Source organism: Aulonocara stuartgranti, assembly GCF_965226115.1.
Source record: "Aulonocara stuartgranti genome assembly, chromosome: 3".
Classification (NCBI taxonomy): domain Eukaryota; kingdom Metazoa; phylum Chordata; class Actinopteri; order Cichliformes; family Cichlidae; genus Aulonocara; species Aulonocara stuartgranti.
This window is the reverse complement of record NC_138941.1, coordinates 40,565,645-40,591,301: the sequence shown is the minus strand read 5'-3', so window position 1 is coordinate 40,591,301 and position 25,657 is coordinate 40,565,645. Positions and strand designations below refer to the sequence as shown.

General features: G+C 42.7%; 1 protein-coding gene across 2 annotated transcripts; it reads left to right on the top strand.

Annotated features, from left to right (window-relative positions):
* Window positions 1-104: 104 nt before the first annotated feature.
* acin1b (apoptotic chromatin condensation inducer 1b) lies at window positions 105-24,719 on the top strand. 2 transcript variants are annotated; one of them, XM_082526452.1, is made up of 18 exons: window positions 105-272; window positions 2,887-2,952; window positions 3,032-3,143; window positions 3,549-3,619; window positions 3,872-4,396; window positions 4,487-5,170; window positions 5,331-5,407; window positions 10,905-11,025; window positions 15,805-15,850; window positions 18,384-18,529; window positions 19,009-19,155; window positions 19,256-19,439; window positions 19,566-19,711; window positions 20,429-20,536; window positions 20,855-20,962; window positions 21,309-21,669; window positions 23,168-23,265; window positions 23,358-24,719. In XM_082526452.1, exons 1-18 carry the CDS (start codon window positions 138-140, stop codon window positions 23,676-23,678), a joined length of 3,456 nt encoding a protein of 1,151 aa, XP_082382578.1. In that variant the 5' UTR covers window positions 105-137; the 3' UTR covers window positions 23,679-24,719. The 2 variants fall into 2 exon arrangements, with proteins under 2 accessions (XP_082382578.1, XP_082382577.1); XM_082526451.1 differs by having other exon boundaries at window positions 3,872-5,170.
* The last annotated feature ends 938 nt before the right edge of the window (window positions 24,720-25,657 follow it).

Genomic DNA, 25,657 nt, shown 5'->3' with positions numbered 1-25,657 from the left:
ATATTAGTCGTGTTTATACAAAAAAAACATTTTGGTAAGAGGATCGTTCGGACAAGCCGAGCGCTTCCGGAAACTCCCGAGCTGTGACGCCGAGCGGCAGCCGTAGCGACGGAGTTTAGACAAGCGGAGGGAGCAAAATGGCGGACGAAGATATTACGCTTGATGGAAAACCTCTTCAGTCGCTCCGAGTTGCCGATTTGAAAGCGGCTCTGGAGCAAAGAAACCTCCCAAAAAGCGGACAAAAGAACACACTTATCAAGCGACTCAAAGGGGTAAGTTTTCTCTCACGTTACGGACGTCTGTGCCGAGTCTGGCCAAGTTCAGCAGGAGGCGAGAGACAGTGGGGGGGTTAACAGTAGAGGCCGTAACGATGTGTGTATGTGTGTGGGCTGTGAAGCGGGAATACATAAATCGCCGTGCACGCGTTATTACTCATAAACAACAGTTTTCCTCTTCGACTGGTTGTAACTGACAGTTTAACCCGACGGCCCGGCTACCGAGTTCGGACTTAATTCGTAACTACTCGCAGAGCACCGTGTTGCACACAGTTGAACTGTGCACCTGTCAAGTCCAGGCCTAAGCTGAGAGTAAGCAAGCCAACAGCCGCACATAGTGTACATGACAGTGCCCGCGCGCGCACCGTGCTTGCGTGTGCGTGCGCGTGTGTATTAGGGTTACGGGGGGCGCGCCTCGTGATGTAAACACATTCCGCGCATAACCAACAGCTATTTCATTCAAATTTTCTTCAACTTATATTTTTGTAAACGCCGTTTTCACCGTTAAAAACCGGGATCATCTCCTTCGCTAAAGTCACATTTAAAAAATATGTTACCAATTGATTGGTCTTTTTTTAAATAATACGTTGCTTTATGTATTTATTTTAATCATAAGATTATAGTGAAGCAACACCTCTTGATTGCGATATAAACTCCCCATATCTGACTCAAACCGTGCGTTAACGGCACAGTATTAAAATAAACTGATATCAGCATGCATACAGTAAAAAATACGGTGCTGATAAGATTAAAGCAATAGAGTTGCTCTTAAAGTCTCTTTAAGGCTTTGTTGATGGAGAATAATTTTATTGTGATTTACCTATATTCAAATTATTATTCAAAACAATGATGTGTAGGATGCCTAAAGTTTTTTTTATGTGCCTTTCTTGTCAAAGAATTTAATACACACTCACTAACTACTTTATCAGGTACACCTTACTAGCACCCTGTTGAGCCCCACACGCCAGATGGGGTTTCAACAGGGTGAATGAATGTGTTTATATGAAGCGCTTCAGTCAGGATTCAGAGTTTATCTTTGCACAGAAAAAGCACTGATGGAAAGTGTCTTCTCTTTACTTCGAACAAACATCTTGGATCTTTTAGGATTTAGGCAATAGAGAATGTATAAAGAGAGACTCATGCATGCTTCATTAGTTAGACAGCGCTAGTACTGGGTTGGGCTTCATTTTTGAATTTCTTGATTCTTCTTGCCAAAGATTCAACAAGGTGCTGGAAACATTACTCTGGGATTTTGGTCTATATTGACAAGATAAGTTCACACAGTTGCTGCATATTTGTCTGCTGCACATCCATAATGGCAATCTCCCATTTCACAAAATCCCAGAGTTATTCTATTGGATTGAGATGTGGTGAGAGTGTAGGTCATTTTAAGTACAGTACACTCAGTGTCATTTTCAAGAAACCGGATTGAGATGATTTGACCTTTTGGACACGGTGTGTTATCCCTGTGGAAGCAGCCATCACACAATGGCTAAACAGCGGTCATAAAGGGATGGACACGAGCAGTGAAAATATTCAGGTAGGCTATAGTGTTTAAACAATGGTCAGCTGGTAATAAAAAGCCCAAAGTGTGTCACAAAATATCCTGCACACCATTACACCTCCACCACCAGTCGAAAACATTGTTACAAGCCAGGATGGATCCATGCTTTCATGTTGTTTACAGCAAATTCTGACCCTACCTTGCATATAATGGAACAGAAAGCAAGTCCAATAAGACCAGGAAACATTTTTCTGGTCATCTATTGTGTAAGACATGTGAATTGTAGCCTCAGTTTCCTGTTCTTAGCTAACAGGAGTGACACCTGGTGTGGTCTTCTGTTGCTGTAGTCCATCTGCTTCAAAGTTAGATATATTGTGCATTTAAGATGCTCTTCTACATACCTCAATTGTAACAAGTGGTTATTTGAGGGAATCATTGGCTTCCTGTCAGCTTGAAGCACCGTTCTGACCTCTGCTGTCGAGGCATTGCTGCTGCTTACGGGATATTTTGCCTTTTCCACACCGTTCTCTGTAAACCTTAGAGATGATTGTGTGGGAAAATCTGGCTTGAACAACCATGCTACATTCAAAATCGCTTAAATTGCCATTCTTTCCCATTTGATGTTCAGTTTAAACTTCAGCAAGTTGTCTTTATCATATCTGCAAGCCTAAATGCTCTGAGTTGTGATTGGCTGATTAGATGTCTGTGACAATGAGTAATTAAACAGGTGTACCTAATAAAGTGGCTCAGGAGTGACGATGCTTTTTAGTCATAAATTTATTGCATGTGATTAATAGACTATTAAGTTAATATACATGCATTTATGTTAATTCTTTTTACAATTCTTAAAGTGCCCTTTTTTATTAAGTATCTTACATTGTAGGCACATTTAGTATTATTATTGGGTTTAGGTCTGCCTTTTTAATGTTGTGCACAAAATGCAAACCTATATGCGATATTTAAATATACAAAAAGTCAACAGGTTTAACAAGCGTTATAATTAGAGGACTCAGAATTCTAGTATCTGGTTTACAGTTTTCTTTAATATTCATTCTGGCATTACGTTAACATTTAAATGAATTCCCCTCCCCTCCTCCTTACCATCAGGCTCTGATGCTGGAGAACCTACAGAAGACATCGTCCTCTCACAGTGGGCTGCAGCCCAACTCTCAGGTAGGAGATTTTAAAATCTGCAGTAGTCTGGTGATGTTTTGACACAATGTCACATTGTTTTAAAAACGCTGTGTTACAGATAGGAGAGGAGATGTGCCAAAACAGCTTCATAAAGCAGTACCTGGCCAAGCAGCAAGAGCTCCTTTGCCAGAGACTGGAGAGAGAGGCCCAGCAGGGGCAAGACGCTGATGGTAAAAGATTCAGACCACAAACACACACTTGGCCCGTCCTTTGGCTCAGACGACTCGCAAAAACTCCCTGGTGGTCAAACGTCTTTGCTTACCTAACTTTATGTGCTTAAAAATTAAAAATAACATTTAAATAAATGTGTAAAACCTACAGTGGCTTGTCAAATGAGCATTTCACACTATGGGAAAAACTACACTTTAATCTCTGATTTCACAGCCATTAAGACAGAATTTCTCTAAAAAACGATTCAAGTTTTTATTTCTCTTTTTCGGTGTGAGGAAAAGAAATCATTACAAGTTATTGTTAGAAAAGTTTTGCTTGTGTGAGATCCAGTAGGCATGTCCTGGGAGTATAATTCTCAGACCGGGGTCGACTTTTAACCTCTGCCTCGTGCTTCTGTCTCTCAGAGAGCCCAGCTGTACCTGAGGAGGATGAAGAACACTCGGAGGACAATGACAGCTCCTATGCCTCTGACAAGGTCAGTACCCTCGAGGAAAACAAAGCTTTTATCCTGTGGAGCAGAAAGGTACAGAAGAATCAGATTTTCCGCATTTGTCAACATTCTGTGTACCAAAACAAAAATAATAGCATGGTGCTTTTTGCATGATATAAACTATTTTTTTCTAATGATTACAGATTTAATCTGATTAAACTCATTTTTTTAAAAAATACATCAGCAGAATTAAGTCATCATGTTTCGTCTCCCACTGACTCAGTTATCTGTGCGCAGCCACGTCAGGTTCTGGCCAGGCCTGAGGAGAGAGGGGCAGGAGACTCAGTGACAGGTCATGGCACCACCCTTCATCACCAGGAGGCCCATGACGCTCCAGGAGCTAGGATGCAGCGAGCCACCTTTCACCAAGGACACAAGGAGCCACCAGCACCCTCTCCTCCCCGTGCAGTCGCCTCCCTGTCAGTGCGCGTTCTGGGACAGCCCGACTGTCCCCCAGCAGTACCCCCAGCTCAGGAGAAGGAAGGCACCGCACCGAGTGAACCAGGATCGGCTCGTTCTGTGCTCCACCTGAGCCGATCTGCTGGGGGTTCAGCATCAAGCCATGTCCATGAGGATAGTGATGAAGGTGATGATGGTGATGATGAGAGTGATGATGATGAGGACTGGGGGCCTGGTCCCGGTGGGGTCCGAAAGGGAAGCAGGGGACCTGCCCCATCGCAGCAGATGCCACCCAGCGTCCCATCATCAGCTGGAAGATCCAAACGCAAACTTCAACCTCCGCAGCACATCCCACCTCCACAGGTACACCACACCCCCATGCAACTGCGCCACCCCACACCTCCTCCCTCTCCACCCCCTAATCTGTTCCCCCTTCCTGACACTCCCAAGCAGAGCCCGCCAGACCCAGATGACCGTGAAGAAGCTGGACGCAGCCAAAGGGTGGTGTCATTCCCACCTTCCAAGGTGCAGAGGCAAGATTCTGACTCAAGTTCTCGTTCCAGCAGTCCCGAACCACGCGTGAAACGTGGGACAGGGCCCCTTTCTCTGCTTGTACACAAGATGGAGTCAGAGGGGGCTGGTGTGTCAGGAGAGACTGCACACTCCACTGCTGAGTCTTCCAGTGAATCCCCACAGCCAGGACGGGAGACAAAGATGCAACAAGAGGACAGGAAGATGGAGGAAGAGAGGCAGCTGAAGGAGAGGGAGGACAAGGAGAGACAGCAGGAGCAGAAGAGAGAAAGAAGGAAGGAAGAAGAACAGGAAAGAGAAAAGAAACGCTTAGAAGAAGAGAAGGAACAGGAGAGGAAACGAATGGAGGAGGGGAGGAAACAGCGTGAGAAGGAACGAGAAAAAGAGAAGAAACAACAACAGGAGGAGGAGAAGAGAAGAGAGGAGAAACGGCTAAAGGAGGAGCAGGAAAAGAAACAGAAGACGGCAGATGAAGACAAGAAGCTGGTGACTGAGGTCCAAGATTCAGGTTCTTCATCAGATTCTGACTCCAAATCAGACTCGTCGTCACGATCATCACAATCGTCCTCCTCTCAGGATAAAACACCACCTGCCAGGAAGCTGAAGGTTAGTAAATAAACTGTTGTGGATATCAGGGAATAGTTAGAAACCGTGCACTATCTGTAGCACTAGAAGAAATTTAACCTTCAGAGTGAAGAGCATTTTGAAGCTGAATCTCTTTTCTCTATATAGCTTTTTATTGTTTTTATTTTGAATCATCTCACAGAAGGTGGACCAAGAAGCAGATGGTGAGAAAAAAGCTGACCCGAGTAAAGGGGCAGAGACACCACACCTTTCCAAAAGGTAAGCAACCTTTATTAAAATATATGAAACCTGAACAGCAATCCTAACCCTCACTCTTAAAATGAGTGCTTTACGTTCTTCAACATAGCTTAACTTTTCAGTTCACCAGTTAAATGGTTTACAAGACAAGGCGGTTAACACTTGTCTCACCTCTTTATATCAGTTGTATTAAGCATTGCTAAATATGCCATACAAACATAAAATTTGCTTAATAACCTGTCATACAATAGACAAACACCGGGACTTAATTTGTGGTTCCATTTTTTTGATTCCTGTATTCCAGATTTCTGAAAGTGATTTATAAATCGCTTTTCAGGAATAACCTCACAGAGTTTGGTAACTAATTCTGGTGATGGATTTACAAAGAGATGCTCACTGGCTGCTGATGTCCAGGTCAATTTTCATCTTCTTGTTCTTGTTTCTTTCATGTTTCCTCTCCTCATAACTGTGTCTTCCTCACTTAAATCACAGGATGTTTTGGGTATCGTAGATCGTGATTCTATTTCATAGTTATATGGTCAGGCAGGGTTCAGCATAGCCAATGTTGGACAAGCTTATTGGCCATGTGCTCAGGCCTGTGATGGTATATGCAGCAGTTGTGAGGCACCCTGACCAATTAGAAGTTCTTCTTACAACCATTAAAATACAGTTAAAAGCTCTTCATTAAAACCCTTGCTCTGATAGTTTTGAGCTGCTTGGGTTGTTTGGGTCGCTACAGAAAAATACACACATCGAACACCTAGTGCAGTATTTCACAAACTTGCAACAGCTGCTGCTCATGTTAAAATCAGAAAATCTTTTGCACCTGATCAACCCTGTAATCACAACTCTGGTTGTCATATGAGGCTACGATAAAGTATGTCCTGTTTGTGTTTGTGTGTTTGATTTTCTGATAGTTGACGTGAGGTGCTGTACTTGCAGCACGTGATAGCCACTGTGCTTTTGGGCTATTGAAAATGTATAAAAACTATTCATGATTACAATGGCTGAAGAACACAAACCGAAAAATATAATGTCATTTTTTTTGTGTGTCTTTATCTCGGCTCACCGGAGCGATGCAGTTGCTGTGTGCAATGTTTCTGCACAGACGATGGGCCATATTATATATATATATACACAATACTATTATGTTACTGTCAGCAAGGTTTATGATGGCCTATACATGAAAGTGGAAACTGAAGAGGAATAGGCCTTTCAGCTTATTTTGCTTTACTATATCTATAACAAGGCTGTATAACATGCTACCGAAAGCCACTTCTGGTCACACCCAGGGTTAAAACACAGTGTTTATTGTGTAATTGTCAAGCAATTATTGCTATATAAACACTATATTGCTGTAGTAGTTATTCATGCATAAAGAATTCAGAATCATGTGTGATGGTAGATAAATTGGTGTGCATGTTTGTAATGGCAATCAACTTGAGTTTTATCCCAGTAAACTAGTAGTTTAATTGATAAAGATTATTTTTAAGCCTGCTTGGTGACATAAAGAGTGTTATATGTAATTAATGGGCATCTAATGGCACATATCTAAAAAGTTATTCATTTAAACCTAAACATATCTTAATGGTTTCCTTCTTGTAGCACATATTATGTAGTTTTCTTTTCTGGTGCTGCGTTAAAGTTTAAATACTTTTTCTTTCGATATGCGCCAAGGTTGGGCGTTAAATTGGGCTTTTATTTTGGAAATCTCAGACCGGAAGGTAGCCGTTGCTCTTTCGCGCTAGCCAACATGGCCGTCATGCATGCAGTGCATCCCTGATACCGACGCAGTGTATGGCTAATCAGTAATTGAAACATACGAGCAGGATATTTTTTAAATTTCGCGTTGCCGGTTTCAAGCAGCGCCTGACCGAAATAACATCCAGCGGCACGGTGTCATCTTTTATCCCCGGGGGTTTCCTTTCAAGGCCGGCCATAATGCTGTCCGAAGGCAACAAAAACGGGTAAGAGGGAGCCAGAGGGCGATTCAAGGCTTCAGGTTGCCGTTTGTACTTTCACACCACTTAAATAGAAATCTGCCGGGATACGTTATCCGGGTTCGGCGTGTCGTTTTGCGCCGAAAAGCTAGCAGCTCCTGCTCGGCTGATGAATATCATATCATGTGTCCACATTGGCCTGGTTATGAGCGTGTTCGCCCATGTGAAGAGGACCGGGGGTGGGGACGGCGGTGAAAGCCTTTTGTTGGGTGAAGGAGCAAGGGAAGACTTTTTTTTTTTCAGAGCGGGAAAGTGGGGGTCTCCTTTCTTTGAACAATCCTTGAATTAAATTTGCACTAAAGGAGCTATTGATGAATAAATAATGTCCTCAGATTTCAGGATGTGATGAGAAGTATGTGGACATTGATTTCTCCTCTTCCATCTTTCCTTCTGACCTCGTATTTTTCCTGGCATGCTTGCAGCCAAGATAAAGGACTTTCACCCCCCTCTTGTTTTAGAATATCTCTTTAAAAGCACACTTATGTTTAATCTCCGCATGCATTTTGATGCTTAAATGACAGTGAACAATATTTGCATTTTTGGCTTTGTGTTGCTGTAGCTGTTAATGATCTCACTGTTGTCAAGGGAGATCATTAAAGCAGACATCTGTTAGCTGTAGAGTCAGTGTGAATGGTCCCTTATGGTGTGATAAAATTGTCCCAGCTGGTACCAGCACTCTCGCTCTCCTCCCCTGGGATCTGACTGTATGTCCAGTTTGATTGGAAACCATGTTTTGTTAAATTGGCCCTGAGCCGCTTGCTTTTTTAAAAATCCATTTAACGTTAATATGAAAAAACGTTATGCTTCAACATTTTACAGATCTTGTTCCTCACCTTTTAACGGGCTTCCTCATTCCTGACTGGTGACATTATTGCAAGATTATTGAGTAGCGAGAGAGGGAGCTTTAAATGTGTTACTTGAGAAGAAAAAGCTGCTCATTCTTTCTCTCTGTGGTCATTCGTCTTAAGATCTTAAGCGGGGGTTGTATTTCTAGCTGACATCTGTCTTCCCTTTATAGCCGATGCAGGTGTTCCTCTGGCCTTGCCCACACACCCGTAGACAATGAAACCAACACCTAGAGCAAATGTGTAGTCTGTGTGTTGTGTGGAGGAAAGGGAATGCTGTCGTCTTCATGACTGTCCTGCTGGTGACTAATCTCAAGAAGAAGAGGTGAAACCGGTTCTGCTGTTGCCCTGGGTAGATTTCAGTACTGAGACTAACATTACAGCCCTTCCTCTAAAAGATGCAGTAAAACTTAACACTGGTTGTCTTACATGTCATGGAGAATGTGCAAAGCTAAGATTTGTCTGTCTTTAACCAAGACTTGTGAGAATGTTTGAGTAAGTATTGTTGGATTATAGCGAGATTGTTGTCACTTTAAAAGACATGGATTTGAATGTGTAGACCCACAGCTAACACCTCGCTGAAGGGGTTTCTTTGATGCCTTTTGGTAAAAGTGACTCACCCAAAGTGACTATGGGTGTAAAACCTTCCAAATATATTGAAAACAAAATGATTGAAAAAAGCTTTTCCTTCATGCGTTATATACCCAATATGACCCTGTTCTTCAAACACTGTCCTTCAGACTCGCTTGCTGTTTAGTTTAGTGCAGGTTAAGATATCAGAAAGACTTTGGTCGGCCAGATCTGTGTAGATGAAGTAGAAGTCACAAAGAGATTTGTGTAGGTGAACCTGAAGGAGATGACCCTGTGTTTTCTACCACCTCCATCTTCACGTGATCGTTGCCCTTGTGAGATGGGCTTTAGAGTCAAAAATACGCCAGTTTTTATTTTTCATTTTATCTCGTGTAAATTAGATTTAAAGCTGAACCCATTAAAGTCTTTTTTGCCTAGTAATAAATGCTAATTAAGTTAATTGTTTGGTTTTTTTTGTTAAATAAGTTGTTTTAATACTGACCCACAATCCTATAACCATGATTCATATTTTTGGCATTAACAAACTAATCAATGAGTCACTTGTGTGGATAACAAACAAAAATGAAGGAGTTTCATCCTGTAGCCTTTTATAATGATCGAATAAGTATTTTTGGAATAGACACACATTACTTTATTCTTAAAGATTTAATAGGCAACTTTTATTCTTTTCCTCAATAATTAGTGAATTAAAAACATGTAACACACATCACATGCACTGCTCATATTTGTTTGTTTCTTTCTGGAGGTTATAGCTATCACTGCTGTTTTTCTGCACAGGCTGTTGAATAAATGGCATTGAACTAGTGCCTAAACGTGTTGGAGATTTTTGCATCTTGAACAGGCTTTTTGTTGCCTTCAGGTTTTTTAGTATTGAGAAGCATTTTTCAGTGTGTCCTGTTACATATAATGCAAATAAGCATGCGAACAGCAGTGGGTGATGAGCACGGTGATTAGAGTGAAGGATGCTACAGGATGTGATTCTCCCACCTACAGGGTGCTGCCTCGCTGCCCGTGGCATCACATGGAGGCAGCGGAGGCGGCTTCTGATAATGCTGGTTGGGGGAGTTGAGGGGGTAGCTAAAAATATAATGATGCCATCTCCTGTTTTTATCTTCATCTGAGATATGAGTAATAAAATATCACAACATGAGGGGAAGCATTTGACTGTGTGAGGTCCGACTCCATTAACCGCAGTTCATGGCTTTTATTGGTTGAATCAGAGGTGTTGTTATACTTTTCTTTACCCCCACAATGATCCAAATGGATAAGATGAAGACCACACACAGTCTTCTGTGAGGTTATGTCTGAGTATGAGTTAGTCTGAGAAAGGTTTGTGACCCTGGGTGTCAGTTAGCTGGTGAGTTATTTATAGCAGGAGTGACCCAGATCACTGGCCTTCACCACCCTTCCTCTCTTTTCCTACACATTGTTTTTTCTCCTATTATACAAACCCTAACACTGCCCAGGCCTCAACAGCTTAGACATTAATAGCTGCCGGACTCATTTCTGTCTCAGTTGTCTTTGATTGGAGCCTCAGCACTGGTTACTTTCTATGCTTGTTAAAATGTGGCCATGTGGGACATCCTTCCCCAGCAATCAAATAAAAATAATACTGGGAATTTCTTTTTTTTTAACTGTAATTTATGGTCACAGTAGTTTCTCTCTGCTCTCGGTTTCACCGTGTATGTGTGTGAACCCCTCCTCGATCCCAGGAGATTCACCAGCTGTTTTCACGCATGTTGCAAATCTGAGACTTTCTAGACGTTTATGCAAAGCTGGATGTGACAACATAAATGTCAGACATTAAATGTTTTAAAGACTCTGTAATCCCTAAACGGTTAATATGTTAACCTTGTAAAACCCCCTTCATGAAAGCTAAAAGTATGCATTTCATATCCACTGGGGTGGTTTACAGAAACAAAATTTTAAAAAAAACTGTCACTGGCTAAATGTTTACGGCTTGGACTGTAAGTTGCCTATGTGTTTATTATAATTGATTGTGTAGTTATGGTCAATGTGAGGGTTTTTTTCATGGAAATAACCTTCACTCTTATCCTTTCTTCCACTGTTTTCCTCCTGCAGGGAGGTGTCGGAGCCCAGTGCAGCCGCCGTGACGGAGGTGGAACCAGATTCGGAGAGCTCCATGGACCAGCAGCCAGCCTCCGGGGCTGAGCCTGAGAACAGTGAGGGCCGCCATGAGGAGGTAAGGTCACTGGGAGGGTGTAGGAGCCTGGGTCTTTTCCTGTCTCCCACTAACCTGCATCCTCACTCATATACAAGCATGTTTAATTATCAGTGTAATTTAAGGATGGGTTACTCAAAACCAACACACCCCAGTTTCTTTGCAGGCGTTAATGTATTTTTCGCCTTTGATTAAATCTGACTTTACAGTGTGTTCATCAGTTAAAGCATCGTAATAGACAAATCACTCAATTTTTTGCACAAATGTTTAGTGTGAATGACCTGGGGTTGAGTTGGAATTGGGTCCAGGGTTAAATAGGAATCACCTCATCCCTTCCATCTGCTTTTAATTCAACTAATATTTCATAACAAGCTCATTCATTTAGATGATCTCTCACACATGTCCATTGTTTGTGTGGGCCCTGCAGAGGTACATTAAGTGGCAAAAGCTGCTGGAATGAAAGTATTGATGGTTATACTGTGTTTAAAATAGATATCCATGCTGCAGAGAGTGCATGCTTATATATCCATTAGTGTGTGTGGGTGGGGTGAGGTAATGGCCTTAAACATCTAAAGATCCTGACACACCAAGTTGACAGTGACCCACTTGACATTGCTGTAGTTACTCCCTCAGTTGTGACAAGGGTCTGGTTGGGTCTGGTTTGATCACCATCAGATGAATATGAGGCTGCGTGTGGACATCTTCAACTACAATGCATATATCCATCAAGAAAGCACAATAGAATGGACTACTTGTCCATCGTGTCCACAGCTGTTTCTTTGTCTGTTTCCTTTTGTAAGAAACTATTTTAAAAGTTACTCGATTGTCACTTTTTGTTAAGTATTCTCATTAAGTTTGTTTCCTATTAAATTTGATATATAACTTCTTTCTCAGCACAAGTTCTTGCACGTGGTGTGTCAGGGTATTTAAGAGGCATCATCACATCAGACAACATTTTTACAAGTACTGCCACCATTATAGTCTAATTATACCACAGAGAATTGTTGATAGTGCTAACAAAGCTCCCGTTTGTCGGATAAAGCTTTCATCCATCGCCCTCAGAAACATTAGAAAGGACAATCATGCATTACACTCCAGCCCATCTAAAGTGCTCGAATTAGATTTTCTGGTGAGCTTCTGTGCAGTTTGAAGTTGTTATCGCTTTTTCAATGTGAGTGTGTATTTGTGGGTTTTGTTTTCCCCCTTTGGGTTTGCATGAATAATGGACCCTGACATTGTGTGTAGAGATACATCAGGGCTTGTTTCTGCTGTTTCTTCCACCCTGTTTCTCATCTCCCTTTGTCCTCTTTCTTGCTCCTTTCAAGCTGCCTCCCTTTTTGTCTTATTCACTCTCTCTCTCTCTCACTGTCTATCTCCACCTCTTTTCATCTTTTGCCTTTGTATCCCATAATGAACACTTCTCTCTCACTATATATATTTATGGTGTGATTGCTGTTTAAAACCCCATTGATTGCTTTGTTATGAAGGTGCCCATGCCTCTTCCATTGCCCCTATTGGTACCTGCTGCGTACTACTACTACTACCACCAACAACACCACCAACACCTCCTCCACTCCTCCTCCTACTTCTCCTACAAGTCCTGTCCCGCTATGCCCAAGTGCGTCGCTGGTACCTGAGTTAGGCCCAGAGTCTGCAACCCCATGGCACTGAGTAAAGCGTCAGCCTGCAAGGCCTCCTGTCAGCCAGCAGTAATGGGAGCTTGCATCAGAGCACCACCGACAGCAGCAGCAGCCACAGGGCGTGGAAGCCTGCTCTCTGTTCTGGACTGGACTGTGTGGTGGTGATAAATGAAGGGTTAAAGGAGGGGGAGGGTGTCTGATGCTCTGTATCCCTCTCCCTAGCCCTTTCTGCCATTTTGAGGATAAACACAGTCTGCAAGTGTTGTCCTCCAAAATCCAGACAAAACTTCAGTTCTCCAGTTTGGTTTTTGATGCTTCCTCTGTTCCCACGCTGCCCTCTGCTTGTGGAGTGGAGTAATGACTTTGGACTGAGAACTGTTGCAGTAACTGCTAATTAATGCTGCTGTCGCCGTTTTGGGTTTTAAGACTCTTTCAAATGGAGCAACTAAGACAATCTGCTAGTAAGCAACAACCCATGGGCTTTTTTTCTTTTGTTTTTGTTGGACAACTTTGTGGATAAGACAAAAATCTATGGATGTGACACATCTGGATTTCTGGTTTTGTAAAGCCTGCAGCTATCATCTGCCTTGACAGTGTGGCACACCTTTCAAATGGGACTCATATTGAGCTAAGATCACAACAGTTTTCCTGAATGGTTCCAGTTTAGTAAAGACACAGAGAGACTTTTAAAGACATCTGTCCAAGGACAAGTAATCTGACCACAGTGATGCACTTTTTCTGTGGTTGTATTGATCATCTACGCTTTGCCAGGAAGGGTGGATCTGCTCCACAAACTGCTGCCCGTTCTTTCCCTGCAGTGAGCACCAGTGTGACTCAGTGGATGTCTCACCGTGACATTGTGATATTCTCTCTCTACTGTGGACCTTGCAGATGGACTCCTGCGGTTGTTGCTGTTACGTATTTATTTATGTATCCATCTCTTCGCTACACCCACAGCTTGGCCCTGGTAAATTTTTTTTGCATGGTTTCATGCGAGTGTGTGGGGGGAGTCATGCTAGCACTGCTATGAGCCCTCTGTCTTTGACTACAGCCGTGGATTGCAGTTCAACAAAGACTGGATTATTTTTTTTCCATCTTTATTCCTGTTAAGAGACTTGATTCTGATCTTCTGTGCGGTGAACTCAAAGCAAGCGTAAGACTCTCGCTGCATACTTGGAAACCTACAGAAACCTAATGGGTAAAAAAGAGCTGGAAGGCATCACAGACAATCTGGGGTTATCATGTTGAAAATCCCATTTTTTTCCCAAGTATCCACGGGGAATGGAGAATATGTAAGCACCAATGGAAATGAAAGACACTAGCCTCAAGCGTTAACAAAAGACTCATCAGATGTACGTCACAGATCCTGGACTCTAACAAAGTAAACCTACATCCCTCCCCTGACTCCGTCAGAGTCCACAGAGACGCTCTGAAACCTCTGCCACCCCCCTCAAAAAGACTGAATCGTGACTGTGTGACCAGCAGTCAGTCAAGAAAAGTCCTCCCCAGAAAAAAAGTCCAATCTGGTGATCAGTTCCTGCCTGGTGGCTAATCTGCACTCTCAAATCGAGCCCTGCCCTCACTTCTCTGCCTTCTCTGATTGGATCCTTGTTGCCTAGATACAGTGCACACTGTCGTGAGGTTGGGCCAGTAAGGAATCAGGTGTTAAATGGTACCAGGAAATGACTTGTCATTATACCTCTATTTAAAAATGTGTAAATATTTGACAGGAGTTAGTGTATAAAATATTTTTTTCCTCCTCTTGTAATTTAGTCCAAAATTCTGGAACTGTCATGTGTACTGCAGTTCAATTTGATATGTTTACATCAAGCCGAGAGTGCTCTGTATACATTTAAACACAGACTGTGGATCTGCAATAGCCTTTTGTTAATATGATGCATTCTTTAAGGTGAATTACAACTGCAGTATTGATAGTTCTGCTACAGATTAGTACGTCTTCAGCACTTGGTTTTCCACCTCTGCTCATTAGCACTAATATTTTACCATCATTCAATTGCACCACTTGACTCAGCTACACACCATTACCTTAATGCTTATCGAGTGCATTAGCAGCATCAGCACCCTGTAAACGCAGAATAATAGTTACAAAAAGCCACACAAGTTCAAACCATTCAAATTTGCAGCCACAAGAGGGCAAACAAAATATACTCTTATGTATTTGCATTTGGGGTTTTATTTTGTTTACCTGCACACTGCAAAATATCTAGAGATAATTAAGTAATATAGTGCTGTCGAAGAACACAGATCAGTAACGTTTCCCTCAGCACAAAATGGAATTAATGAAACTGTCAGGAAGCCACTAGCCACTTCATACGGCTTATTTAGGAAGCAAAGGTCCTGCACTTCCTGCCATCTACTGATCAAAACCTGAAACATGGCGAAACTCTTTTAAATCGAAAACAGTGATTTGAATGTGTTCGTTCTGTCAGGACCATAGTTGGGTTTGTGTGGAACATTTGCAATCCTATCAGCTGTAGTCATTGTGAAACATATTTGTAGGGTGTTTCTTATTGTAATAATAATTATTTTGCATGTAGAAAGCTAGTAAACATGACTTTACATACTTCTACATTCACTTATTATCGCTGCTAAAGTAACGCGAGCTCTTTCTCGTTACATCAGCAGTAGTGTGTGTAAAGTTAGGAAGCCTCTGAAACTTCACAACTTTGCCACAGTATGTAATGTTGGCACCAATTTTTTTTGGTGTCTGAAGAATTGTTTTAGTTTACTAAGACTTACTTGTGACTTTAGTCTGCAGATAGACACCATCTTGCTGCCCTACTTGTGTCCTAATACTGATCCTGTAGTTGCTTTGCTCTTAAAGTCCATATTGCTGTCAAACGCATGTAGAAGTGAAGAAGCATAAAGATTTATCTCAGCGGCTCTGAGCAGAGGTGGATGGCAGAAATGTGTCTGGAGCCTCTTGGTATAAACCAGAGATTTTTTATTTTTAATGTAATACAATTAGAGCCTCCGGGCTTCTGTTACTTTAACCCCCTCGTCCCCCCACCCCTCCTCCACTTTTCCTGTTTCACCTCGTCTCTGTTGATGCCTGTTTGGGTCTGGACTCCCGGTTCTCATCTCACCCCGCACCCCTGGGGTTTCTGTATGTTTTTTTTCTGTCTCTCTCTCTTTCCAGAGCACCACCCCTAAGGCTTTTGCTGCTCGCAAGATATCCCTGACCAGTAAGTATACCAGTTATATCGTTTTTCCTGGAATCCTGGACCAGAAACCTTACCCATGTTACAGGATACATGACGATAGATTGAGCAGGATTTAAAGTGAAAGATTAGACACTCTTTTTTTTTTTTTTTTTTTTTAAAGCGGTGTACTTGCATGAGCAAGATGGCAAAAGTAAACTCTGTGTAATAACATCTAATCAGGAAAAACACTGCAGTACACAAGTTTCCTTTTTTATTTCAGCACATTATCTGGTTATTCTTGGACTCGACTACCATAGCTCCATGGATTTATCCTACATAGCACTTCTGTTTATCCACATTCAAACTGATGGGAACTTCTTCCAATTTGCTTCCCCTCACCTGGCCTCCTCAGTCAATCAAAACTTTATTTTTATAGGAATTTTTATGCATTAAGATGCAGAAAATAAACTGAAATACACACATACACCACCTTCTCTGCACTCTCTCAACACCCCTCCTACACACCCACGTCTACACATTAGACACCCACCTATCATACAGAGAAGAAAAAAATAAGTAAAGGGTAAATATAAAGTATAATAAAAATAATTAAATGAAAATCAAAATAAATAAAAATTAAAATAAATAAAACTGACACAAAAACCTTAACCAGGCGTGTTAAAAAAAGGAAGGTCTTGAGTTTTGTATTAAACATCTCAACAGTTTCGGCAGCCTTCAGGTCTTCAGGTAGACTGTTCCATAAACCCGGAGCATAATAACTAAAAGATACCTCTCCGTGAGTCTTGGTTCTAATTTTAGGGACTGTCTCCTAGCAGAGGACCTGAGGGCTCTGGAGAGTTTGTAGTGTAAAATTAAATCAGAAAGATAAGAGAGTCTTAAAAACCCATTAAAGCATAGGTGTCAAACTCTGGCCCGCGGGCCAAATTTGGCCCGCAGCCTAATTACATTTGGCCCGCGAAGCCAAACCAAATTACTATTAGAGCTGGCCTACTGGTATTATACAGCTAATATATATATTGTTTAGGATTAAGCTTTGCTTGTTCCATATTCAGTTTTTCAGCAAAACGTGTTTGAGTCCATAAGAAAAGATTCATTCCTATATCTGGAGGATTAAATATATTTCAATAAATATTAACGTTAGCCCGCGACTTTGTTCCAGTTTTGAGTTTTGGCCCACTGTGTATTTGAGTTTGACACCCCTGCGTTAAAGGATCTTTAAATCTTCCGGCTAAACCTGGTGATTGTGAGCACCGCTACTTCATCATGCAGGTGTGGACATTAAAAAAACAACCTAACCCTACTTGGAAACGCAGTTCCTCGCGTTTTTTGAGCATGACTGTCGTTCTGAATGTGAGTGTGCGCTGATTACTAAGACTGTGTCGGATATTACTGTCATAGCCTGCTTATTATGGGACCTAAAAGCAGACTTAGTCTTTCCATCAGAAGACAGATTTTTTTTTTTTTAAAACGTGCATGTGAAAAATCTGTCAGATGTCAGCAGATAAAGAGCCTGCCAGGAAATACAGAAGGAACGTGGCACATATGGCGTTCTGCTATCACCAAACTATTATACAGTATCTCCCTGCACTATTGGTTATATGTAGTAACCTGTAATAAGGGCCAAAATCCCAGATTTAGTCCATACCACAAAAAAAAAAAACCCCACCACACTTGATCACTTGATTGCGATTGGATCATACACCAAAAATAAATTTAGTTGTCAACTGTTTCCACGTCACTTGTTACATGAACAAACTTTAAATAGTACAGCTTTAGATTGAGGAAAACTGCACTGACGTCAGTAGGAAAAACATAGAAGTCTACGTTTACCTCAGTGACTGAAGGTTTTGCCATATTTGAAATGAACAGCTGATGAAACCCTGTTATATCTTGGAGATGAGACAGCTGCTCCTCTGCGGTGTGTGCTGTACACCAATGAATGTAGTCTCTGTTGGATCGTAGCGTTGATGGTATTAAAACAACATGACATCCTTTGTTTTCCGTTCACACCTAATAGCTCTGGTAGCAGCACAGTGATTAAGAAATGATAAAGAAATGAAATGGTGTGCTAGTTTGACTCAGAGTGGGTTTAAAAAAAAATTACTCACTGGTCTCTCCAATTTCAACACGCTACAGCAGGGATACTGTCCATGCTTGTTTCCTCAGAAATGCACTTTGCCTTTATCCACTACAGGATTCCTAGTCTCCTCTCTTTAAAAAGTGCTGCCTGTTAGCTCTGTGTTAGGAGAAAGCAGGTGTGCAGAGGCTTTCTAGCAGACTCTCTGTGGAAGCAAGCCAAAACAAAAATGGTCCAGTATTAGAAGATTGTTAAGGAAATTGTTTAATCTCTCAATTACATTTCTGAATTTTGTCCTAAATTACTTACTGCCACCATTGCCAAAACAATTTGGGTAAAAGCATTTGGACAATCATTGCTGCTTTCAGGCTGTGAGCTTGCAGTAACTTGTCAGTGAAATCCTTTTCACCAGAAGCCAAATCGCTCACTTTCATGATGATAAATTACTTTTTTTTTTCTCTCCCCCAACTCCTGCAGACAGTAAGACTTCTCCCGCCACCACAGACGGAGGAGCAGGAGAGACTGAGACGGGAACCGCAGCGGGGAGAAAGAGGCGATGGGGTTCCAGCACGGCCGTCACTGCTAAGAAGCCCTCCATCAGCATTACAACGGACTCCCTGAAGGTACCAACACAGCACAGGGATGAGCACCTGGCATCCAACAGATAGTAGAGAAGTGAAGGTTATAAAAGGTGGTGTAAGAAGAAAGAACACTTTATTTTTTTAGAAGTTTCTGATTGAAGTGAAGCGTTTTTTTTTTCTGGCTCCGGATCAAAACTTACATGATCATTCTTGTTCAAAGTGAAGACACACCCAGCACTTCTGACATTGTGATGACTTATTTTGGGAAGATTTTCCGTTTTAAATTGGAAAGAGTGATTTATCATGAGGTGTTCTTATTGTTTTCATTTGGTGGAAGCTTCTCCTACATTTTACACTCGACTGCTGCTGTGAGGTGTGTCATATTATCAAACAATTGTGTAAGGAAATTGAAAATTTGGAAATTTGAATAGAATGTGTGAGAAGCTGTCAGATGTTCCCACATTAACATAATTCTTTTTCTCTTTTATCTCTTTTCTCCTGTCCACATCTCTACGCTTCAGTCTTTGATCCCCGACATCAAAGTGAACCAGGAGGCAGTCGTGGATCTTCACCCAGAGGAGCTGCAGTTGTCTGGTGATGAGGAGAACCCGGATGCCAGCAGAAGCGACCCAGACAAAGGCCTCAAGATCCGACGCACCGTCACACAGGTAAGGGAACGCCTGTAGGTGGCGTTGAGTGAAATACTTTGGAAACTACAAGGCTTCTCTTCATGTTCCTGTTTTGTTTTGGGCTTTTTTTCCTCTCCAGGTTGTCCCAGGTAGCAGCCAGGAAAATGGACAGACAAAGGAAGAAGAAGAAGAAGAAGAGGAGGTGGAGAAAATGGAGACAGAGAAACCACGTCGGACTTCCAGAGACAACAGGAAGAGCAGTCTTTCCGAGGACGCCCCAGAAACACAGACGTCTGTCAGCCTCGACGGGGAAGCGAAGAAAGGTGAAAGTTTGTGGATTCTTAATTGCTATAATTAATTGCTACCTCCAGCTTTCCGTCATGCCTGTGGCAACATTCCAGTGATTCCCTCTCACTCTTCCTGGCTCTTTCTCATTTTTTTTCCAACAGTTACCCCCAGCGACAGCCTGGTGCGTCGCTCCATAAGTCAACAGAAGTCCGGTGTGTCCGTCACGATCGACGATCCCGTCCGCACAACCAGGCAGCCCTCACCACCTCGTGGAAAAGTGTCAAACATCATCCATGTGACAAACCTGGTGGGTTTGTTACCACACACACACACACACACACACCTCCCCAATCTGTAAAATTCCCCTCTTAATCGTGTGTGTTTATACCAGGTTCAAGAGTTAAACTTTTGTAGTTTTCCATGAATGGGATATATTGTATGCCAGTGGTAATCACATGATCATCACCATCTTTCCCATAATTACAGACAGGAATGCTTACCCAGGTGTTAAGGTTGTAGTCAGGCATCAGCTTAAGTCAGGGGCACAGAGCATGACTTAACAGACTGTGACAAGACTAGACATTACACATTTAATCACTGCCATTTGGAGATTTTTGTTGCTTGCGTCATATGTGGGTTATACGTTGGTCACCAGGGCTCAGTAATCTCAGGTGGCCTTACACTTTAGAAACACAGGAGCTGACGGTGTAAGCAGATGTCAAACCTAGAAATGGCCGTCTTTGATCGTCAAGTGGGAAAAAATATGCTGTTTGGCCTGATGGTGGCACTAGAGGAGAACGTTACCTAAATTCAAAAGGGTTATTGTCTGAGCTGTGACCTTAGGGCATTCCCCTGTTTAATATGCTGCAGCTTTAATCTGTAATACAGCTGAAAGTGGTGAAAATACAGATTACATTTCATAAAACGATTAAAAAAATAATATATTGGTAGGGCTTTCTTTACCAGACCATCATTAAAGTATGTCTTCAAGTCTGAATTTTTTTTTTTTTTTTTTGTCCAACAGGTGCGACCTTTCACCCTGGGCCAGCTGAAGGAGCTGCTGAACCGTACAGGGAGCGTAGTGGAAGAGGGCTTTTGGATTGACAAGATAAAGTCTCACTGCTATGTCACAGTACGTATTGCCAAATGAACCGTTTCACTGCATCAGGAGTGGATGCATGTGGTTAACAAGCTACATGTGGAATTATGCAGCGCTCAGTTTCTAAAGTATATTGTTTCCTAATCAGCATCTGTCAAACGGCTCGATAATTTGTTTTTGCAAATATATGTTAGAAAATTCAACAAGGAACATTTGCATAATATTTTTGACCTCTGCATTCTCATCCATCTGCTTCCATCTGTTTGTGCCGTTGCCTGTTTTCACAGCTTGTGTTGGCTGAGATGTGATTGGGTTGTTTTCTCTCTGTTTCCTTTCCTCCTACCCTCGTAGTACGCTACAACAGACGAGGCTGTCGCTACCAGAGCTGCCCTCCACAGAGTCAAGTGGCCTACGAGCAATCCCAAGGTCCTCAACGTGGACTTCTGTGAGCAGGCTGAGGTAATAACAAGCCAGAAATGCCACAAATAAAAATGCACTGCTTTCAGCACACACAAAACTTGAAGACTTCACATTGGGTGGTGGCGAGGACAGTCCAGCCTTAACATGGTTTGAGCTCATTTTATTATAATGGATCATTTTTCTGCTACTTTTAATGTACTGAGGAAAAATAGGGCTTCGCTATTACCTCTTCTTTAACTTCTAGTGAGTAGAAATAACTTGACCTCACTGGTTGCAGTCTAATATTGAGGTGTTTTAAAAAATAAACCTATAAATGCACCTTTGTGTGCATTTAATAATCTCTCCACAGCTACTCTTTAACCTGCCTGCTTATGTTTTCAAACAGCTGGACTTTCACAAAGGTGTCCTGAAGCCAGACAAAGAGGAGGAGCCTGTTCCCCCGCCCGCTGCCCCACCGATCCGGCTGCCCCCTCTGATGCCTGAGCGAGACAGAGAACGAGACAGGGACAGAGACAGGGAACGTGAGCGTGAACGCGAGCGAGACAGAGGTGTACGGGATCTGTGGGCAGAGCGAGAAAGGGAGATGCAGCGCCGAGAGAGGGCGCGAGGCGAGCGGGAATGGGACCGGGATAAAGTGCGGGAATTTGCACGGCCGGGAGAGGATGGACGACGATCTAGATCCAGAGACAGAGACAGGAAGAGGAGAGAGAGGGCCAAGAGCAAGGAGAGGAAGACTGATAAGAAGGGTAAGACAACTCACTAAGAGTATCACAGTGGGGGAGGGGGGAGTTTAATCCAAGTACACCTTACTGAAACAGACAGTAATGATTAATTAATCAACACGGAAAGCTTCCCGACTGTGTCACTTTTGGGGATGAAATGAGCTTCATGTATTTAAAAAGAAGCAGAGTGATCTGGGAGCTGGTTCAAAGAATCTGAGGCTTTTGAGAAATTGGCTCATTAACGCTTCAGTGTCCATCTCTTTGTGCAGCTCTACACTGCTCCCTGCACTCCTGCTGCATTTGGCTCACTCCTGTAAATATCTAACCATTTGCACAGGTCCACTTATCTGTGTCCTACCCTGCATTTGGAAAAACAAACCAAAAAAAAAGCTACGGTAAGGAGAGATCAGTGGAGATAACTGAACATGATTTACTGAAGTTCAGAGCTTGTGATAAATAATTTGTCAATTAGACTCAAATTAAGCTACACAGCTGAGCTGAGTCCCAGCAGTGGGAGGAATTGGACTTTGGTGGTGGCCAGGATGAGGTGGAGATGGAGGTGAAAGGCGGAGTGATGGAAGAGATTCAAAGAACAGGGAGCAGAAGCTGATTGGCTTCTGAATGTGGGGAAGAAAATAATTGGACTGGATTGATGACACAAGTTTGGCAGCGTTGGGAAAGCTTAATTTTTTCACAGGGATCCAAATCTCTGTTTTATTAGATTGATGTTTCCACTTTGTGAGTTTAAGGTTTGTGATGAAATCACAAGTGAAAATGGTCAGAATGGGAGGGGGGTTGAGTTCAACTATATTTATACAGCACCACCTCCAGTAGGCCATTGGTGTGAATGTCTTACGGGGCTTTATATTGTAATAATACAGAGAAAACCTCAACAATCAGATGACCAGCTTTGAGCAAACACCTGGCAACAGTAGAAAGAAAAACTCCCTTTTCACAGGAAGAAACCTCCGGCAGATTCAGGCTCAGGGAGAGTTAGCCATCTCCCGCTATTGGTTGAGGTGAGAGGAAGAAGACAGGACAAAAGACACACTGGAAGATAGCCAGAGATTAACAATAACTATTGATTAAAAGCAGAGTGATGTATAAACACAGAGTGAAGAAGAAACACAATGCATCATGGGAAATTGCCAGGAGCCTTTGCTGCTTTATGAAAAAGGAAAGTTTTAAGCTTGATCTTGATATTAGAGATGGTGTCTGTTTCCTGAATCCAAACTGGGAGCTGGTTCCACAGAAGAGGGACCTGAAAGCGGAAGGCTCTGCCTCCCATTCTGCTTTAAATAAAATCTAAAGGTGCACAATTTGGCAAAGTAACTAAGATTTCTTTCCCAGCGAGCCCTTTACTCATATGCAATACCCAAAGTTGATAAACACAAGCAACCCCACATCCCCCAACTGTGCAGCAGTGTTTGCTGTGTGGTCTGTGAGTCACAACTTTAATCACATGTATATTTGCGCTCAGGTTTCCATGTGTAACAGCCTGGTTCTGTTTCCTCACTGACAGAGAAGGCAGATGAACCTCCAGCCAAACTGTTAGACGACTTGTTCCTCAAGACCAAAACAGCTCCGTGTATATACTGGCTTCCCCTCACCGAGGAGCAGGTTGGTCCTTCACATGTTGACATTTAGTGTCGAGTGACTGGTGTGGTTGTACTTGCACCTGAACAGTGCGCCGTGTTTGTGCCCCCTCTCAGGTGGCGCAGAGGCTTTTGGATCGCACAGAGCGACAAAAGGAGCGCGAGCGAAGGCATAAGGAACTGCAAGAGGAGGAGAAGAAACGCGAGGAGGAGAAGGAAAGGCTGAAGGGCCGGGAGAAGGATGGCAGCGTGGCGACGAGCGGCGGAGCAGCCGGGCGAGGCGCTGACGGAGACAGAGAGCGGGGCCGAGACAGAGATCGGGACCGTGAGGGGGACAAGAAGAGGGATGGCAGCCACCGGCCCCGACGACCTTCGCCGGGCGCTGCTAGTGGACGGCGGTCTCGTAGTCGGAGCAACCCAAGGGACAGGCGCCGCTGAGGGATGGACGAAGGCCGCAGGAAAAGCTGGAGAGGGAAGCAGTGTAGCTGAGGACGCAGCGGGCTGGCACTGGCAGGGGTGTTTCGGTGTCTGCTCCTCCCCTACCTGCCCCCACTGTGCTTGAATTCGTCCACTATGACACCAGCGTTGTCTTCCACACACTTCTGCCACCCACCCCACTCCCCATCTTTTTAACAAATTCCTTTGCAGAAACATGACGGTTCATCGCGCTCCCCTCCTCCTCCGTTCTCTTTCCGTCTTCCAGCAGAACACCGGCTCCTTCCTCCTGTAGAGAGTAGCGTTTCCTCCTCGTCTCTGTTTCAGTGCTGTCGGTTCCCCTTTGATTGAAGAAAAGAAGAAGGGCGGTAGTTTTCTGGCTCGCCTCTTCATTTTTTTGTCCCACTGAGGTTTTGGGAGCCCGCCTCATTATTTTAGTTCTGCGGGTGCACAGTTCCTTCCTCCTCAGCCCTGTAATAAAACCAGTCCAAAATAGATCCCTGACCTTCACATATTTTCTAGGATCAGTTTTAATGTTCTCCTCTTCAGCACAAAACATTTTTTCTTTATCTTTGTTTTGTTGTTGTTTTTTTTAATGTACCTTTATGGGCGACCTTTGTTGATATAAGTTAATTTTGTTTTCTTGGAAATTTGAGGAATCATGTTTATTTCTTCAGCCTTTGAAGGCTTGTTGTGCGAGTGACGTCTCGACACTGCGACAGTAGTGTTAGAGAGATGTGGCATTATGCCTAACTTTGTCCTTTTGTGGGATGAGAAGGAGAGGATATGAAATACTCAGATGATTATGGGAAGCTGACCTTCCCTGCACTGATGTCTATTTGAAAACGCCTCCTCTGATCCTTCAATCTTATATTTAAGAGGAGGTGAAAATAAAAAATCTTTATCTTCTAATAGAGTAATGGTTAGAATTTTAAAATTTTCTTTTTTTAGTTTAAAACTGATTTTGTTGCTTTTTCCTCCTACAAGTGCTGAATGTACCGAGAATTTAAAAAAAAAATATGAATAAACTTTAATTGGTTATCACATTGTCTGCTGGGATGTTTTTGTTTACATGCATTTCTTGTCTGGAGTAGCTTTGGATGATTCACAGTTAAAAATAATCCTTATTTATTCTCATACTGAACCACCCTGTTCACCCAGACTTAAACATGCTCCTTTAGCTCCCTTCTATTCTAATGATTGGTTGCCTCTTGCAAACAGAAGATATGATTAGTAGCAGGTGGGTGGGGCTTCTGTGCTGAGATGACCATATTTGGAAGATCCCCTCTTGCTGACGTTCATAACTAAGAGCAGAAAATGAATTAAGAGCAGTCTGAAGCCAGGGGTTTTGGTTCATAGGGATTTTTTCTTGACTATAACCGTGCCTTCATTACTTGAACCTTTTGGTCATGTTTAAATAAGACTGAGGTGATGATCGGTGATTAGTAGTGTGGCTTCATACTTAAAAGGAGCTATACAGATGTGATATTTGCTTTGAGAGGTCAGGCAGGAGTGTCTGTGGACTCTTAACTGCAGATGACATTGTAATTGTACAAGTTAACACCTGTAGAGGGAGTGAGTTTAAATACCTGGAGTCAATCGTTCAAAGCTATGGACAGTGCACAAGACAGGTGGAGTGGGTGTAGAGGAGTGTCCGGTGATTTGTGACAAGGTTTACAAGATTGTAATGAGACCTGCTATGATGTATGGTCAGTGTCATTGTCTCCTGACAAAAAGACAGGAGGCCAAGGTGGAGGTGTTAACATTTTCACTGGTAGTGAGCAGAATGGACTGGAGGGGTGAGCAGTTTGGAGACAAAGTTATTATAGAGACATGCTTAAGATGGTTTAGACGTGCAGAGAGTGGACATATGGGACAAAGGATGCAAAAAGAATATCTCAGAGGAGGTTCAGGATATTAGAGATGGAGGCAGATGATCCACTGTGGTGACCCCGACAGGCAGCAGCCAAAACAGACACGAA